We start from the raw sequence: 19,394 nt of genomic DNA, 5'->3' as shown, positions 1-19,394 counted from the left end.
TGTAGTATTCCATTGTATATCTATACCACATCTTCTCTTCCCATTCATCTGTCCACGGACAGCCCAGACTCCAGTTCTTATAGCCAAGAGAGCACTCCATGTACTTCCCCTCTCTGGCCTTCTCACTTGCCACTGCTCCTGCCTGGGACGCTTCCTGCCCCTCATTGGCACGCTCAGCTTGGACAGCCTACCTCTGAGGGCCTTCCCTGATGGTGGGGTGGTAGACTGATTGCCTCCCCCTGGGTGCTCCCACAGCCTGGGCTGTCCCATGGATCCGTGGCACCCACCCTGCGGTACTGTGGTGCCCAGTCTCACAAGCCTGGAGTTCAGGGACCATGAAAGCTGTGCTGTCTTTCTCACCCATGTCTCTCCAGCCCCTGGGGGTGCCCGGGTGGCTTAGTCGGTTAAGCATCTGCCTTCAGCTGGGGTCATGATCTCAGGGTCCTGGGATCAAGCCCTGCATAGGGCTCCCTGCTCAGCAGGGAGTCTGCTTCTCCCTCTCCCTCTGCCCTTCCCCCCTGCTTGTGCATGCTCTCTCTCTCTCTCTCTCTCTCAAATAAATAAATAAAATCTTAAAAAAAAAAAAATCTGGGACCATGTCTCTCCAGCCCCTAACAAGGGGGGGGTGGCTGGTGCTAAATTAGACAAGTTGCATACCCCTATGACCGCGGACAAAATGGGGGAAAGTACCAGATTCCTAGGGTAAGTAAGGGACCGTAAGATAAATAGGCAAACTCTTGTCCAAGAGCCTGGCTTGGTAAACGTAAGTTCTTTTTTCTTATCTTCTCCTCAGGAAAACAGAAAGGTAACTGACCCTAGAAAGGAGAGGGTTGGCAGTGCATCGGGCACAGCAGAAGAATCATAGGCCTCCCGTTTGGAAAGAAGATAAGGAGCGCTTTGTGCAGGAAAATCCCCCGCCTGAGCTGGTTACATGGCTGGGGCCCGGGCCCCGAGACAGAGGAGGGCTGAGGGATACCAGAAGCCGAGCCCCTCGACGCCACAGCTGGTGAGTGGGTCTTAGCTGGAAGCAGGGTAATAGGTCGCTTTCGTTCCAGAAACACTGTAGACCAGTGTTTTTCAAACTGCTGGGTGTAACTCATCAGGAAATCCATTTAACAGCTTTGACCGGCATTAAAACAAAACACAACAGAATGGGAAGTAGGATCCCGCACATCACTACAGTCCTGTGAGAGCTCTGGGGTTGGGCGCGAGAGAGTGATTTTGTAGATTGGGGTGGGCGGGCGGTACTTGAGTGACCTGTGAACTACTTCTCAGCTCAGGGAGGGTGCCCTGAGGGAGAGGGAGGACCTGGGCACGCGCTGTGGAGTTTGCACTAGGATGATGGCACCACGGGCAGAAGAAATCATCTAGATGGAACCTTCTCCCCCAGCTGGCACTGCAGAAGCAGTAGGGGTGACCCTTTGCATTTGTGGAGAGCTTACACTTTTCAGTTCTCGGCCTCTCATTTACTTTTCATAAGACTCCTGGGGGGAGTCTTATTATTATCCCATTTTAGAGATGAGAAAACTGAGGATCTGAGCCAGCACAGTGACGGTCAGATGCGGAACTAGATTTCAGACTCCTAGCTTCTAAGCGAGTGTGCTTCCCATACCATGACGAGAGTGCTCTGTGTTTAGAGTGTGGGTTCAAGACACTGGCTGCCCATTACGAGTACCTGGGCACCTTCCACAAAATTCCAGTGATTGCCGGAGCTCCTCCTAGGACCACTGCAATCAGAATCTCGGGGTGGGGGAGGGCAGGGGCGGGAGTGGGGTGCAGTGCGGGATGGAGGGGTGAAGAGTAGGGGTGGGGTGGGGCCTGGGCATCAGTATCTTCTCAAGTTGCCTCTGGAGACTCTTGGGCACCGCCAGGGTTGGAAACCGCTGCCACAATGGGGCCGGTTTCCTCTGTGCCCATCTTCCCTCCAGGCCTGGCTCTTAGAAACTGGCCCTGACCCAGTTCGGCCAAGCTGCCTGTGAGGTCCATTGGTGCCTCCTGCTTCAGATGGATGTCACTGTTGTTTTGCTGAGTAACTTCCCCAGGGAGCTGCTGCTGGGGCCCAATCCAAGAAGCTGAGGTCTCCTGGGGCCCCCTGAGAGGGAGGTGTGATCAGGGAGGTGGGGAGGCAGGAGGCTCTGACAGACAGACAGCAAACAGCTCAAAGGGGTGGCAGGCTGCATTTTATTCATCGTTAATTTAAACACCCTTCAACTCCTCTCTTGGAGTACTGCTCAGAAAAATAAATGTATTGTTTAAGAAACCCTGCAGGCTTGCCCCGCATGCTCTAACCCCCCTCCTGAGAGAACACAGTAGCATAGAAAATGATCTGTAAAGCAAGGGGGAGCTTCCCCAGGGAGGAGGGAGAGGAGGAGGAGGCTGAAGGAAAGGGGAGGAGGCTCGGGCCAGGTGAGTACAGAAGTCTCATCGCTTCTCAGCGCTTAAGGAGGTGTGGGAAGGTGCCAGAGCTGCTCCTGGGAGGGGCGTGAGTCCAGGCCCGAGTCCGTGCTGAGGAGCCCGCCCTGGCTCAGGGACGGTGTCAGCAGCCCTTCCCCCACCCCAGCCCGGGGAGTGTGCAGCCTCCGGCACCGCGATGAGCTCGCTGTACACCCGCCCTGCGACAAAGCAGCCCCAGCGCCTCTTCTGAACTCAGGAGGGCCCTAAGCAGTCTGTCTGGCTGTGCTTTCCAGACAGGGTGCGTGTGGAATTGTGCTTTTCGTTTGTTAAGAATGTAAAAAGTTACAGTAAGACGGAACCGCCTGGCCCACAGCTCCTGGGGCAGCCACCTCTGCGGGCTTCCATCTGCCTCGTTTCCCCAGAAGCTTCTCCTTTGGCTGTTGAGGGCTCAGCCACCCTCACCCCGAAGCACACAGGAAGAGGGCGTCTGCTAGGAGGCCTGTCTGAGGGGTGGAGGAGCCTGCATAATTTTAGCAGCTGTCTTCCACGGTTTGGCTTGGGTTTGGACGCTGGCTTCTATGTAAAACACAGATTCAAATTCATGCAAAGTGTACGTGAAACTCCCCCAAGGCGGAGAGGAATTTTCCAGGCCCTAGTAGATCTCCAGGGAGTTAAAAATGGGAAAGCTTTCTTCTCAGCGTGATCCAGACTGGGATTTTTCCTTGGGGAAAGGGGCTAGTAGCTCTTTGTAAGGCTGGTGTGTGTGTGTGTGTGTGTGTGTGTGTGTGTGCGCGCGCACATGTAAGTACACATGATGCTGTGATGTGTGAAGCTCCAGGACAAATGCCCAGGACTGTCTGGCATTGTCCACGAGCTGAGGGCTTGACACAGTCTGAGCCTTCTGACTCTTTCTCCAGGCCCCGGGGGCTCTGGCTTCAATCAGAGGACAGAGGAGGCTGACCACTTGGCCTCATTAGCAAGCAAGGACATGGAGGGGGGGGCTTCCTTACCTGTCTGCTCATCCCGGAAAAGTCCCAGCAACTCATTAAGACCCTGGCCTCTGTGTCTGCACAGCAGGTGGCAAGGGCTGCTTAGAGCTCCACAAGCCCCAGCCTGAGAGGGGTGAGTTTGGGCCTAAGGTGAGACAGCAACCCCAGGAGCTGAGGGGAGGGGTGGGAGTTGTAGGCTGCAGGGAGCTACCAGCCGTGGGTCAAACTGGAGATCCCCACATGGTGGGAGAGGCCACAGCATCTAAGAGGATGGAGCCCTTGCTTAGCCTGAGGTTCAGAAGAACCTGTGCCAAAGAAAGGGGTCCCTAGCAACGTCGTTATTCCTGAAATGATGGTGGGACCTCAGTTCTGGTTCTCAACGCTCAGCAGGATGCCAAATAAGCCTTGAGGCAGGGGTCTAGGCTCCATCAATGCCCCTAACTTTGGGAGCTTGGCTCCCCCCCCCCAAGAACCAGCCCCTGGCATTTGGGGCACTGAGCCCTTTGGCCTGAGGTGAAGGACAAGGATGTACTGAATTGGGGGGGGGGGCTACGGGAACATGGGCAAAAATACAAGCATGCCCCGGATCCTGAGCTACCCTGTATGCTGGAGGGCTGCTGTTTCTCTGGGAGGTTGACGAGAGGGAAGGATCCCTTCCCTGTCCCCATGAAGCCAGGCTTATGGCTCCTTCAGAAGCTTGCTCAAGCTGCTCACAATTGTCTCCTTCCAAAGGCAAAGCATAGGAGAAGTGAAAACAGCTAAGGCTGCAGCATGAGCAATTTAAGATAGACTTTAGGAAGCACTGCTGACAGAGAAGACTGCCAAGGAAGGTTGTGAGTTTTTCTTCTCTGTAGGCGGGTCCTGTTCCCTCCAGTGGAGACACAGTTCTGTGCAGTCCTGTGCGCTGGTCAGTGGGGTCCCCTGGACACCTCTTTGGCCTCTCGAGCTCAAAGAACCTCGTTAGCTACGTCTAAAGCTTCCTGTGCTGTCACTGGGACCCACTTCCCCTGGGTTGGCTGCTGTTTTGCCTGCTATCAAGTCCTCGTGGTCTAAATGCCTCCGTCTTGGTGATCGCTCACCCCCTCTGTATGCTTCAGATCCCCAAGTTATTGCTCGTTGCCTGGGTGACACCTTTAATTGGATGCCTTTTAATCTTTCCTTCTTTTAGAGGGATTGGCATGACATTTTATTTCTAGGCCCTATGAGAGGGCGTTGGCCTAGAGGGTGTGTGCCTCTCTCAGTATGCTGTCACTGTAGTGTGACCACAGCCATGGCTCGGTGGGCCGGTGGGGGGGGGTCACAAACTGGCCTGAACAACGGTCACTGTGACTCCTGAAGTGTGGCGCTCTGGAAGCCTACCCTTCAGAATTTGGCAAGACTGACCTCTCTCCGGGTCGCTCTGCCTCACTGGCCTCACAGGCAGATTAGGACTTGTGTTTAAATCCCAATCCCCATCCCAACGAGAAATTACCTGAAGAAGCTAGTCATTCAGATCCCAACACATTTTCCCCTTCTTGTTATGAAACTGGACGGGGAAAGGGGAGGTGGACATTCAAGCATGACTCCTAATGCTGTGTGCATGTGCGTGCATGTGTGTGTGTGTGTGTGTGTGTGTGTGCACGCATGTGTGTGCATGTGTGCGTGTGTGTGTGCGTGTGTGTGTGCATGCATGTGCGTGCATGTGTGCGTGTGTGTGTGCGTGTATGTGTGTGCATGCATGTGCGTGCATGTGTGCGTGTGTAAGTGTGTGTGTGCGTGTATGTGTGTGTGCATGCATGTGCGTGCATGTGTGCGTGTTCCAGGCACATATGCTTCCTTCACTGCCAGGGAGGGAGATTTCACAGCTTTCCATGCCTCTCAGGCCTACAGTGTGAGGCGTCCTGGAGCTTTTCTAAGACTTCCTGTCAGAAGCTGTAGACATTGGTGGGTCACACCGTGTCTGACTAGACTCTGGCATTTGTCCTGGGGATCATCTTTTTAGAGGAGGAAAATGGGCCTAAAGAGCATTGTTCCTTCACAGTCCAAGAACCCCATCCTTTCAATGAAGGCAGTAGCTGGCCTTCCTCCAGGTCAGGGACCCCTCTGCAGCAGAGGGCGGAGAACCGGTCCCTCAGCTTGAGGATATCCGCGCAAAACTAATTCTAAAACTGCTTCCATCCACCCGTTCCATCAGCTGCCCCCACCCCCCGCCTTCCCCCACCTCCAATACAGACTGTGCGTGGAGAAAACAAATTCACATGACTGTCAGTGGGGGCCAAACAGGGTTTAGAATGGGATCTGTCCCCAAAACATTATGGGCTGTGGAGCCAAATTCTCTGACATTTGCAGGATGGCTGCTTTGGGCTCCTGGTGCTGCGGAGCCTGACTCAGAGGAGGAGAACCGGGTTGTGGAGGCTGCACTCTGCACCCTCAGGGGGAAAAACGAGCTACTCAACGGGAGTCAAGAAACCAAATCCACACCAACAAAGCAAGATCCTGAGAAGACTCAGACGTTCCTGATTAGTAATGGAAAGCATTCCCAAGGACAACGCTGGTGAAAGAAAGGAGGGTTGGGGGATTCTGAGATGTGCCCCAGCCGCAGAGATCAGCCGGCTGAAGCAAAGCAGGGCTCCTGCAGCCTGAGTGCTCCCCTCCCTGCCGGCCACCCTGGGTTTCTGGCCTTAGAAGTAGCTGCCCTGTGTGCTGTGCGCAATGCACCGACTCCAGGCTGAGAAAGGCCAGCTGAGCCCCTTACCATCCCAATATCCAAATCTCGGGAAGTGCCACAGTCCGCAAGTCGGTGCTATGTTTCATCTCATTGCATAATACTACACCATTCTCCGTGTGTAGCGGCTGTTCTATTTATATACATCGGTAGGCAACATATGGCTCTCCCCACCCCCACCTGTCAAAACTGTGACTACATCACTTCTGACGACCAGAAGGAAGCTGCTAGGCTGGGCCAGGATTCTAAATGCTGCGGAGGTAATTCAGAGCCATGAGAAGTTGCACCATATGCTTTGGGGTTGCCGGCTGCTTATGTGCATGGGGACAGGGTTTAGTGCCAGTCCGCGAAACCCAGGGATGGCCCTCTCCTCGCTGCGGTTTGCACCGGCCGAGGGTCTGGGGTGCCATTCTCTCTCTCACTGGAGGAGAATCTGCTGGGGCCCACAGTTCTTCAAGACGGGACCCACGAGGAAAACTGGCTCCCCCGAAACCTGCCCTGGATAACATCAGGCCTGGCCAAATAGTATTTCTTTAAAAAAAATTTTTTTTGGTTTGATTTTATTGGGTAAAGATTAAGAAAGCGCCAGCGTCTGAGAGAAGGAAAGCAAACCACGGCCGGCGGCACGCTAGCCTGCCGAGGGTCCGTGGCGCGGCCCGGCGGTCTACCTGGAGGCGCTGGTCTCCGCCAGCCGGTTGTTCATGATGCCCAGTGCGCCCACGCCGCCCGAGAAGCCGTTCTGGCGCGTGTTGACGCACACGTTGCGCGGGTAGCCGTTGGCCGTCTCGGACAGCTGCTTCTGCAGCAGCGCCAGCGACACCTTGTTGGAGGCCGTGAGGTCGCGCATGGAGATGAGCTCGCCCGACAGGCGGCGGCCCTCGGCGTCGCTGTCGCGGGCCGCGGGGTCGGCGCCAAGAGCGGCCAGGCGGCGGCGCAGCCGGGAGCCCGGCGTGATGGCGTTGCGCCGGGAAAGGGGCGCGCCGGGCGCCGGGCAGCAGCGCGCGCAGCAGCGGCAGCTCAGCTTGCGCAGCATCCAGTTGAGCACCTGCTTGATGAGGATGGAGATGACGTTGAAGAGCGAGTAGATGCAGCACACGCCGAGCAGGATGAAGAGGAAGTTGCCCAGGCGGTAGAGCCCCTGGTTCCGGTAGGCGGCGTGCTGGCTGCTCACCAGGTCCCCGAAGCCGATGGTGCTGAAGGTGACGAAGCAGAAGTAGAGCGAGTCCACGTAGTCCCAGCCCTCCACGCTGGTGTACATGGCCGAGGCGCAGCACGACAGCAGCACGGCGAACAGGCCCAGGATCAGCAGCACGTGGTACACCGACGGCTTCCAGCCGGCCAGGCAGTCGGCCTCGGAGAGCGCCGAGCCGCGGCGGAAGGTGGCGGGCAGCAGGCCGCTGCGGCGCAGCTGGCGCTCGCGGCAGGCGCGCATGATGAAGGCCAGCAGCGAGATGATGCGCTCCAGGAAGAGGTTGAAGAACAGGATGGTCCCGGCGCAGCCGAACAGCCCGTAGGCGATGAGGAAGGCCTTCCCGCCCACCGTCGCGGGGGTGGTCATGCCGAAACCTGTGGAGACAGGGCAGGGGTCAGCGAGGCCTTGGCTGGGCAGGTGGTGCCTGCTGGGGGGCGAGCCGGGCGGGCGTCCGCAGGTGCTGCCGTGGCTTCTACCCTGAGTGGCATCACTCAGAGGAGGGGAAACGGTGTTTAGCCATTTCTCTCCCTTGGCGGCGCTAGGCTTGGTTCCCGATCGGCGCGACGCCTAAACTGATGTAGGAGACACGGCCCCTCGTCTTGGGGATCTGGAGATCGAAATGCGTGGGGCAGGATGGTCACTAGGAAGGACCCATAAAGACGCATGAAACGAAACCAGTGCACAGGTGCAGACCACTGGGATACCTGCAAAGCTACAAAGAGATGTCACTGGCTCTCCCACCCCCTCGAAATTTTTCTTTTCTTTTGAGGTAACCAACGGCACACATGGGCCTACCTGGGACAGAATTCCGTAAAGGCTTCATTTTAACTGATCCGGATTACTAGGGACCAGGTAGAGTGTGTTTAATCCAGGTAGCTATGTGTGATGGTATCTGAAAGGGGGTTTATGAAAACTGACAAAAAGATTGAGAATGAGTCCACAACCTTCAGAGAGTGAGCTGGCTCTGTCATTGAGTGTCCGACTTGGGGCTCAATCCCAGGACATGACCTGAGCCGAAGGCAGAGGCTTAGCTGACTGAGCCACCCAGGCACCCCTATCAATGGATTTTTGCAGAAGGCTTGACTTCCCACCAGCGTGCTGGGGCCCTTGCCATCCAGGGCAGCACAGCTCTGCCCCTCCCACCTGAGCTCTCAGCCCACTGCTGGGGTGATCTCTTTGTGGAACGCACGTTTGCCTCACTCTGGTTATAGAAGGGGTTTAATCTCTCGGCACAAAGATTCCCTGCTGGTTGGAGTCTGAACTGGAAATGGGTCATCTGTTCCAACGGCACCATGGCACCTTTCATCACCTATGCAGCAGAATTCAGGGGCATCCCTGTGAAATTTATGCCCCGCCTCAGGAGGGCTGCCTGCATGCTGCTACTAGTGGGGCGAAGCCAGCCCTGGGAACTGGGTGGAGAAGAATTTTGTCTCACTTGGCTTACTATTTCCTTAAAAGAGCCAAAGGGAAAAATTTTTTTTTCAGTAATTCCTTAAGCCTATGTACTAATCATTCTCTAGATTCCCTGGAGGAAATCTCAATTGCCTAACCACAGTCTTCATCTTATGCTTAATGACTTAGGAGAAAAGCTTATGATGATACCCATGTTGAAGAAGATGAATTATATCCCTAGATTCAGATTTTGGCCACAAGAAAGTAAAAACAAAAACAAAAACATCAAAACTATATTATCAGTGTAACCAATTTAATAGAGGGATTTTTCCACACTTTAAAGCCAAACCGAAGGGGTGCCTGGGTGGCTCAGTCGGTCAAGCATCTGCCTTAGGATTGAGCCCTGCATTGGACTCCCTCTGCTCAGTGGAGAGTCTGCTTCTCCCTCTCCCTTGCCCCTCCCCTGCTCGGGCTCACTCTCTCCTGCTCTCTCCCTCTCTCTTTCAAATAAATAAATAAAATCTTTTTAAAAAATCTTAAAAAAAAAATAAAGCCAAACCCAAATTCTTGAATTCACCAAGAAATCAGCTCTGAATCCATATGGTTATAAGTGGAGTGAAAGTATTTGTATTTGTGCGTGTGCGTGTGTGTACAGTGTGTGTGTGTGTGTGCACATTTATATAAAGTCCTCGATCGATGACCCAAATATCCAGCAACATAACCAAGTCACGGTCTGTTCATACAAGGAAATAGCAATGAGAAAGCATCAATCACAACTACGTGAAATAATATGAATGGATCTCACAAAAAGACTGTTAAAGAAGCTGAACACAGAACACCTTCTGTATTATCCCATTTATAAAAAGCTCAAAACCGGGCCCCTGGGTGGCTCAGTCAGTTAAGCGTCTGCTTTGGCTCAGGTCGTGATCCCAGGGTCTTGGGATTGAGTTCTGCACTGGGTTCCCTGCTCAGCAGGGAGTCTGCTTCTCCCTTTACCCCTACCCCCTTGTGCTCACACGCTTGCACTCTCTCTCTCTCTCTCAAAAATAAATCTTAAAAAAAAATTCAAAGCCAAACTGTAGTAATTTTTTAAGGGATACATTCTTGGTTGGTAAAAATATAAGGAAAATCAAGGAAGTATTTTTTTTGAAGTTTTTATTTGTCCGAGTAATCTCTATACCCAAAACAGTGCTCGAACTCATGACCCCAAGATCAAGAGTCAGATGCTCTCCTGACTGAGTCAGCCAGGTGCCCCTCCCTCCTTTTCTTAAGTTTTTATTTAAGGGAAGTAATTTCAGTTAAAAGTCAGAATTGGAGTTTCCTCTGGGCGTGGTAGGGGGTAATAAACAGGAGGGGATACGGGGCCTCCGGGGTGCTGGCAGTGTTTTGTTAATCTGGATAGTGGTTACGCGGGTGTTGTATAATTACCTGCGTGTTTTGTAAGGGTTTGTTGTTGTTTGTACTCTCATGGTAAGAAAAACTTAGAAAAAAACCCCTAGACTCTTAACTGTAAGGGATCTTAATTCTGATCTACCTCTCACTGTATAGGTGAGGGAGCAGGGGTAGAGGGGACATGACCTATAGCTTGCTGGGGACAGATACCATACCTGTGTCCTGGCTTCTAGCCTGGTGCGTAGACCATTCTACCGGACACTGCTTCTACACGCTGAGGAAAAATAGCACGTCTAATAGGGGATCCCTTTGCTAGATTCCAGAAGAAATGGAAAGTCCTGAGCCTGGAAATTTAATACTTGAGAATATTGAATGGGATTTTCCCAATCTTTAGAATTTTTAGCTGAAGTTTCAAAGCTAAGAGTGACATGTGGTATGTTATCCCCTATTTGAAAGAGAAGTTCTAGAAGCATCTATGCTGGATTACTAGAAGACCAAAATGGGTCTGCTGACTAGTACCCCCAGCCCCACCTCCAGGCTATATGGAAAGGCTAGAAAGTGTCCAGGGATAATGGAAGATGGTCATGAAGTAGCAGAGTTGTTGCGGCATAAGGTGCCATGTCATCCTGCACCCACCGGCGGGGCAAGTGTTGGGGGTGCGGTCAAGAGCACCTCGGGCTCCAGCAGAGGAGGCTAGCTGAGCTGCAGACACAGGCAGGCCCAGCCAGGGCCACTGGCTGCAGGATTGTGAGAGTTTTGGGAGAGCCAGGGATATTTCCTAGAGTCTGAAGCTGTGCTGGAGAGTTCTCTGGATGGGAGGCTGGCTGGAGCAGCCCACACAGGCAGGGGTGGGAAGAGGGGAGCAGTCTGCATTTCCGATGATGCATCAAAGATGTGTGAGAGCGACATGGTCGAGTGGATGTGCGGAAGGCAGCCAGATCTGAAGAGACTCTGCCCAAGAGGGCTGCTGCCTGATGGAGGGGCCCCTAGCAATAGGAGGCTAAGGGGTGGGGTGCTGGGACAGCATTTGAGGTACTCACAGGAGGTAGGATGGAGAAGGCACGCCCACTGAGGGAATAGTGCAGGGCAGTGGTCTCCAAAGACCCAGAGATGGGCCTCAGGAAAGGGCATGTCTGTCCCAACAGTGACCATGGCAGCACCACCAGCAATAGCTAAGAAAGGATTATAGTGGCTGCAGCGATGTCAGACCAAGAGCGAACAAACAGAATGCCCCGCTCACATCGCAGACCCCTGAGCTGAGGGCCAGGCCTGAGGTGGAGGGAGAGGCCGAGCTTTGATTAGAAGTGAACTTGAAGACTGGATTCTTTCTGTCTTTCTTTCTTTCTTTATTTATTTTAAACGATTTTATTTATTTATTTGACAGAGAGAGAGACAGCCAGTGAGAGAGGGAACACAGGCAGGGGGAGTGGGAGAGGAAGAAGCAGGCTCCCAGCGGAGGAGCCTGATGCGGGGCTCGATCCCAGGACTCTGGGATCACACCCTGAGCCGAAGGCAGACGCTTAATGACTGAGCCACCCAGGCGCCCCATGAAGACTGGATTTAGATTAGATTGAGATCAGATTGGGTATTTAAGACTGAGTTTCAATTTTAAAACAGCTCGTACTTAAGAAAAAAAGGACTAGTTGGAAAACTCTACAGCATTTGGCCAAGACGTGAAGGGATCCAAAGGGAAGTTCTTTAAGACATTAGATGAAGACGGGGCCATTTCTGGGGTCAGCCCATTGAATAAACTGGTTCCACCTGGATTCGCTCGCTGCGGGAAGCCCACGGCCACCCCACCCTCTCAGCGCCGGCCCCGCAGGCCTCCTAGCTTCATCTCTGCAACAGTTCTGAGGGAGGAACACCCCACTCCACTGACAGGAAACCACGGACCAAGGGGTTAAGTCGTTGTCGAGGCCCCACAGCATGGAAGGGTAAGCTGAGACCGAAACCCAGGTCTGCCGGGCCCACTGCCCACATTCTTCCCACACTGCTTCCTGAGGGCACCGAGGGGCCTCCACTCCTCCTAGAAAACCTCATTTCCATCCTCCAGGCCTGGCAGCCAGGACAGTGCTTTCACGGGGGGAGGCTGACCCTCAGTCACGACTCCTGTCCCCAGGAGTCCTCTTTTCCCTGGTGGCTCTCTTTCCACTGACCATTGCTGGGGAGAGGAGCTACTCCTCCTCTTTAATGTTCCCACCAAGGTGGACTCTTCACCCCTCTTGTGGCCCAGTGAGGACAAGCACGGCTTTATAGCCAGACTCAAACCTGGGCTTGGTTAGGGACAGCAGGAGGAATGTGATGCCGAGGGGACCGCTACTTTTGGCTAACGGTCTGGCTGATTGCCCACAGGCAGGGGACTCCTCTGGCCCTTGGGGCCCTCACAGGACTGCCCTTACCTCACCTACCCCCGAGTCAAAGGCCATGCCCTCTGTCAGAAGCATACTCAGATTCCTCCAAACTCCCCCAGGTCTGGCTTCCCGGCCCCCCTCTGGAGCTGCAAATCTTGTTCTTTTTCTAAGATTTTATTTATTTATTTAAGAGAAAGATAGAGAGAGAGAGTGCACAAGCAGGGGGAGGGACAGAGGGAGAAGGAGAAGCAGACTCCCTGCTGAGCAAGTAGCCCGATTTAGGGCTCCATCCCAGGACCCCGAGATCATGAACTGAGCAGAAAGCAGACATTTAACCAAATGAGCCACCCAGGCACTCCTCTTTTTTTTTTTTTAATTTTACTTTTTATTTCTTTAAAAGATTATTTATTTGAGAGAGAGAAAAAAACATGAGTGAGAGGGAGGGGCAAAGGGAGACCAAGGAGCAGACTCTCCACTGACCAGGGAGCCCAAAGTGGGGCTTGATCCCAGGACCCTGAGATCATGACCTGAGCAAAGGCAGATGCTTAACCAATGGAGCCACCCAGGCACCCCTGGAGCTGGCTTTCTTGTTGACGATGTGTCTCTTCCCTTGAGGATGGGACTGAGAACGAGATGAGTTTCCCCACTGACCATTCTCCTTCCCCGAAGGGGTGTGGCCTTATCCTAGGCCCCGATAAGGCAGCACCACCAGATGCGCTGCTGGAAGACCAACATGCACCCGTTCGCTCCTTCGCAAACACAGTTTGGCAGGCTTTGTGCTAGGCTCAGGGACATGGTGGAAAACCAGACAGACGTAGTTCCTGCCCTCACAGAGTACCTGGGATGTCTTCTTCAAGGTTTTGTACTGACTTCCATTCCTCTGCTGCCTCAGGCTCACCCCTGGGCCGGGGCACGGCGTGTCCCTGCTGCCCCCACATAGAAGCTGGGCCAGAGCTTCTTCTGGGATCTCCTCATGGCCATGACCACAGGCCCGAAATGGTGCCGAATGCTTGATTGGCTGTGGTACCAACCTCCCAGAATGAAGAGGACAGGCCGGTTAGGAGTCTCTCTGACAGCACAGAGGGCACCCAATCAAGTATCCCTCTCACCAGCCCTATTCCTGAGGTCTGGTTCTGTGCCCACTGTACCTCCTTTTGCTTTCCTACAGACGACACTGTCTGCTCAGCTCAGATCAGGTGGAGGTGGCAGTTTACCCTCCTTCCCCCATTCACATCCACAGGCTCAGAGCTCTGGTGGGGGGGGCGGCGGATGGCGGATGGCGGCGGATGGCGCCTTGGGGTCAGGTTTCTGCTGAGGGCCGGAGGGGAGGGCTGTCGGTACCTAGCGCTGCTGTCTAGTCAGGTGCTTCCCAGAGTGGAGGAGCAGTCCCCCAAGCTCCGGCAGTCTGTGGGGAGCCAGGCTGGCTCTGGAGAGGGGCCTTGAAGACTCAGCCAGAGAAAAGGCAAACCTAGCCATCCTGAGAGTCCCTTCCTTCCCCCAATCACACCCTGCAGAGGCGTAATCTGTCCCCGGGTTCGCACCAAGCCTGCTGTTTTGTTTATGCCACAATTGATCTGCCATCCCAGTTTGCAAAGAGCAGACACTTGGGGGCTTTATTATGCCACTTTGACAAAAGCTGTGAAGCTCGTTCCCACAGCCTGTCTGGTGCCGCCTTCGCAAATGGGGCCCTGGTGACAGGGCCTCTGGAGTTCAGCTCAAAGAGGCTTGAATACAGATGGGGAGGCCACTACTGATCTGTATTGGGTGCTCCTGGCCGGCAGCCTCTGTGCTGGACGCTGGACACATGTCCTCTCATCCAATCCCCCCAACCACCCTGTGAGGGAGGCATCATCAGCCCCAACAAAGACATGGGCTAAGGGAGGTCAAGGTGGTCGGCTGAGTTTCAGTTTGTAAGTGGCTGAGCTGACCCTGAAGCCCTTTTTGCTGGGCCAGACAGAGGGGAAGCCTTTGCTCTTCACCCGGGGAACATTTTTCTGCTGGCTCTACAGTGTTGACTTAGAGAAGGAGAGATATCATTCATAGCCCAATCCAGTATACTTTTGAGAGTAAAAAGAGAGCTAGTAATAATTACCCCAGGACAGCATGTAGAAATAAGAAATATAAGAAATAAGAAAGAAACGGGGACATAGGATTAAATTGCAGATTCCAAAGCAGAGGCCGGTTAGCTCAGTGGGTTAGAGTGTGGTGTTAATAAAATGCAGATTCCAAGGCAGGTCCCACTCTAGAGGTTTATTTAGTGGGTCATGAAAAGGGCCCAGGAATCTGCATTTTAACAAATGTTCCCTGATGATTCTGATGCAGATGGGTTAAAGCCAGTTCTTTAAGAAACAATGTTATAAGGTAGCCCTGAATGTCCTACTGGTTTGAATCTGCCCGATTTCAAATATTTTGATTTAAATTTCTTAATTTCTTAAAAAAGATGGCCTTATTAAGGTGTAATCATTATATAAATTATAAGATATTTAAAGTGTATATTGTTGATTTAAATTTCAAGAGGCCTTAAACACTTGTGGTAGATATTGTAGCTGTCTTTATAACAACACCTCTCACCCCCAACTCCTCTGTGAGGCAGCCAGGCCACTTGAAGAAAAGCCCCTAGTCCAGGGGCGGGATCGGCGTTAGTCTCCACCAATGGACATGACCAGTCCCTTACCGTGATTGGCTCAAGGATGGATAGGCCTAGATCAATCAGTGCAGGGCGTTTTTCTGGCTACAGAGATGGGTGCAGGACCCCATGTGACCCCATTCAGGTGAATCAGATGAAAGAAGAGTTTCTCTGCTAGTTTTTGGGCGGTAAGATTGTTACTTGAGAGCTGCTCTGGATGTGGAGGGCGCGGGGAGTAGCCCAGGAGTCACCGGCAGCCATCTGGACCATGAGGTGGGGCCAGCCTTGGATGAAGCTGACACTGCAGGAGGCCGAGTGGAGGCAGCTGAAAGAAATGAGGCCATCATGACCCCCACGAGCTGTCAAATCAAGCTGGCCATGCTGCCCAGCCTACATCTGGACTTCCAGGGGCTTGAGCCCATAAACCCCTTTTCCTGCTTACACCTTCCATGACACACAACCAAACACTCCAACTGCTGTGAAGCTTAAGGACCTGGGCAAGCAGCTCAGGGTACAGGAAATAGGACCAGTCTTGAGCTCAAAGGTTTGACCCCCTGTTGTGGCCTCTATGGGCCAAGTGTGAAGCAAGTGGCTACCATAACTTCTCTGAGCCTCCATTTTTTTTTTTTTAAAGATTTTTATTTATTTGACACAGAGACAGCCAGTGAGAGAGAGACAAGCAGGGGGAGTGGGAGAGGAAGAAGCAGGCTCCCAGCAGAGGAGCCCGATGTGGGGCTCGATCCCAGGACCCTGGGATCACGCCCTGAGCCGAAGGCAGACGCTTACGACTGAGCCACCCAGGCGCCCCCTGAGCCTCCATTTCTTCATCTGTAAAATGCAAATCTCCCAATGTGAACGCTTTTTGTAAGCAGTAATACGCTATGCCAAAGTATGCTCCTCAAGACGATAAAATAGACTTAATGGTGGTGGGGAGAATTCCCAAAATTGAAAAGAGAAAAAAAGGTGGATGAATGTGAAGCAAGTTTATTTATGGCAGGACTTTTCAGAGCGCTTATTGTGTTACTGTGATTTATGAATCCGAGGGGTCTGTGCTAACACTATCCAGTGTTCCCCATACTAATCTGACCACAGATTGCATTTAATTGCCTCTGGTGACCTTGAATGTTTCAAAGAATAACCTTGGGGAAATGCTGCATTCTACCCTCATGAAGACTTAAGGATGAGACATTTTAAAAAACGCTTGAGGAGTACCCACATTCTTCAATAGTCACCGTGACAATGCAGTGCCTAGAATAGCCCCTGCTATGCAGAACGTGCTCGAGCTAAGCTTGTCGAGTGAATAAATAGACTCTCCCTCTGCTTGTTTGGAACAGTGATTCTCAAACTAGATTGCCTAGGACCCACCTGGGGATCTTGTTGGATTCTGGGGCAGGGCTCCCGATTCTGCATTTGTAACCTGGCTTCAGGTGATGCCACTGCAGCTGGACAGTGATTTTTATTTTAAGTAGCAAGTACAGATCTGACTTACAGCATTAATTACCTTCTGGGGCCTGTCTCCATAATGAGACTGAATGAATCCCTTGCAGGTGGGGCCACTTCATATCGGCTATTTGGAACTATGTTTCTCAGGTTTGAATCCTAGCTCCACCACTCCCTGGCTGTGTGTCTTCTAGTAAATTAACCTCTCTGTGCCTCAGTGTCCTTATCTGTAAAATGCAGATAACTTAAGGACCTCAGTTTTTTGTATTGAGTTAATAATATGCAAAATACTTAATGCCTCACACATTATGAAGCCCTTAATAGTGATTTATTATTAATCTTTCTGTGCTCTACAGTGAACAAGGGAATCCTATGTAAAGTAGGCAGTGATAGTGATTTGTTAACCGAATGACTGAAAGTAAAAATTTTAAGAACCTCTCAAGGGTGAGAGCTATCACAGACAGTGGGAAAGCAGAGGGGTGGGGTCAATGGGCAGGGATGGGCAAGGCCTCATTAGGGTTGCCAGATAAAATACAGAATTCCCAGTTAAATATCAAATCACTTTTTAGTATAAGTATGTCCCAAACACTGCATGGGGGACACTTACACCAAAAAATGATTCATTATTGGGCACCTGGTTGGCTCCATCAGAGGAGCATGTGACTCTTGATCTTGGGGTTGTGAGTTTGAGTCTCATGTTGGGCACAGAGATTACTAAAAAAATAAATAATTATAAAATAAAAATTATTCTTATATTTAAAAAAAAAGGAAGGGATATATATTAGGGTCACCTAGCTGGCTCAGTCAGTACAGCATTCAACTCTTCATCTCAGGGTTGTGAGTTCGAGCCCCATGTTGGGTGTAGTGATTACTTAATAAAATCTTTAAAAAAATTCATTATTTATCTGAAATTCAAATATGACTAGGTGTCCTGTATTTTTATTTGCTCAATCTGGTGACCCTACCCATGGCTGCACTTATCTGCTTGCCACAGTTCTCTGGGAAGACTTTCTCAACATCTTCATCTCATTTGATCCTGAATGGCTGGAGGAAGGATTAACAGCCTCACTTTAATAATCAAGGAACCTGGGGCCCCTGGGTGGTTGCGTCGGGTAAGAGCCTGCCTTTGGCTCAGGTCATGGTCCCAGAGTCCCCGGATGGAGTCCCACATTGAGCTCCCTGCTCAGCGGAGAGCCTGCTTCTCCACCCCTTTTAAGCTCTCTCTCAAATAAATAAATAAAATCTTGAAAAAAAAAAAAAATCAAGAAACCGGAAGCTCACTGGAGGCTGGGCCTTGCTCAAGGCCAGGCTAGCAGCCAGGCCTTCCCGTGCCCCTCTCTCTCCAAGCAGGGAGCAGTGGGATATTCCGGTGGGCTGTGGGGTGGAGGGTCCGACTGCCATTAGGCTGCTCTGTGGCTAGAGCCAAGACACTGACTCTCAGGCAGAGAGAGGGCGGCTCCTCCTTGGAGGAAGGCTGGGCACTTTAGAGGGCATCAGACCAGAGAGGCTTCCCTGGGACACGAGCCCCAGCCCTGGAATCTCGGGGCTGCCTATTCATCCTGGTCTAATTGCTACCCTGGGGCCAGGCGTGGGTGCGGCAGCGGGAACAACCAACCAGTCTGGATAAGCCCCGAATATTTTGGGAGAGCTGGGGCTGAACGAATGGTCGGCAAAAGTCACTAAACCATTGCGAGAGGAGTAAAAACGCGGCGGGGGCTAATGATAGCTGACATGTACTGAGCCCTCACTCCTTCCGGGCCCTGGGCCAAGACTTCTTGTATATCCATGCATTTCATCCTCACGACGACTCCGTGAGGCACTGGGTTTCATTCATTCAAAGTCACAGCTTTTTTTCCTTGAATTTTAACATGCCTGAAACCAGGATGCTTCTCACAATTGATGACCTGACATAGTTTATTTGGCAACATTTTAAATTCTTAATGGCACACAATACTGGTGCATTTATAATCGATGCTGCAGTCATAATCTCAGGTGGGATGAACCACAAGTGGGAGGTTCTTAACCATCCCCATTTGTGAGATTAGCCGATGTAGTCACATTTAACAGATAAAGGCACTGAAGTTAAATAACTTGCCCAGATCCCACAACAAGGGGCAGAGCCAGGATTTGAAAGCGGAGGAAGGAGCTTGCAATGTGGTAAGGGAGAGAGGCAAGTGCAGGGGAATTCCGAAGAAAGAGAGGTAGGTTGCCTCTGGCTGGAGCCGCCCTTGTTCACTCCCGGCTGGGCTGCACCGGACAATCACCGCGGAGACGTAAAACCGTCCCCAGTGCGCAGGCGCGCCCACACCAGCGCAGGTCAGAATCCGGGCTGAGGTCCTCCAGATGGAGGGTCTGCGAAAGGCTGACGGAGGAAGGCGAATTTGTCCAGAAGGGTGGGTGGGGTTTCGAGAGGAAGTAGAGGCCTGGCCTTGAGAGTAGCATGCGCCCTGGAAGAGTGCCGTGCACAGGGCGGGGTGTGCGAGGGGCTCAGCCTGGCCCCCAGACCGTGTCCGGTAGCGCTCGCCTACGGAGTGCGTGACTGTGTGGAAGAAGGAAGAGGACCGTGTGGGAGAACTTCCCATGCACCTTGCTCTCAGACTGAACTTTATGGAAGCATTGTGGGAGTGAGTCCTCTAGAAGCTTCTCCAGCATCTGAGCCTGACATCCGGCAACATGCCCTGCCTTGTACAAACTTACAAGCTCTGGATACCTAAAGCTGCGTGAGACAAAACTGGCGAGTCTCCATTCCTGCTCCTGCAGGCTTGGGAAGGGCCAAGGTCACCTTTCTTGGAGCGCTGAGAGCAGAGGAGCAGGGACTGTGGCGTCAGGCTCTCGCCACACTTGCTAGTGGCAACATGGACATGTTAGTTCTCTCTCTAAAAATGGCCTGCTGACTGCCTGCCTCGGAGGGTTA

The 19,394-nt window shown here is 52.3% G+C and overlaps 1 protein-coding gene across 1 annotated transcript in view; it reads right to left on the bottom strand.

Annotated features, from left to right (window-relative positions):
- Positions 1-6,704: 6,704 nt before the first annotated feature.
- The window catches only part of KCNK12 (potassium two pore domain channel subfamily K member 12), a 46,655-nt gene continuing 33,965 nt past the window's right edge, over positions 6,705-19,394 (bottom strand). The window contains exon 2 of the mRNA XM_040623502.1: positions 6,705-7,653. Within this exon, the coding sequence (XP_040479436.1) occupies positions 6,752-7,653 (902 nt within the window). The 3' untranslated portion in view covers positions 6,705-6,751. The remainder of the gene's footprint in view (positions 7,654-19,394) is intronic.

This window comes from Ursus maritimus, unplaced genomic scaffold, assembly GCF_017311325.1.
Source record: "Ursus maritimus isolate PB19 unplaced genomic scaffold, ASM1731132v1 scaffold_6, whole genome shotgun sequence".
Lineage (NCBI taxonomy): Eukaryota > Metazoa > Chordata > Mammalia > Carnivora > Ursidae > Ursus > Ursus maritimus.
This window is presented reverse-complemented; position numbering and strand designations above follow the sequence as displayed.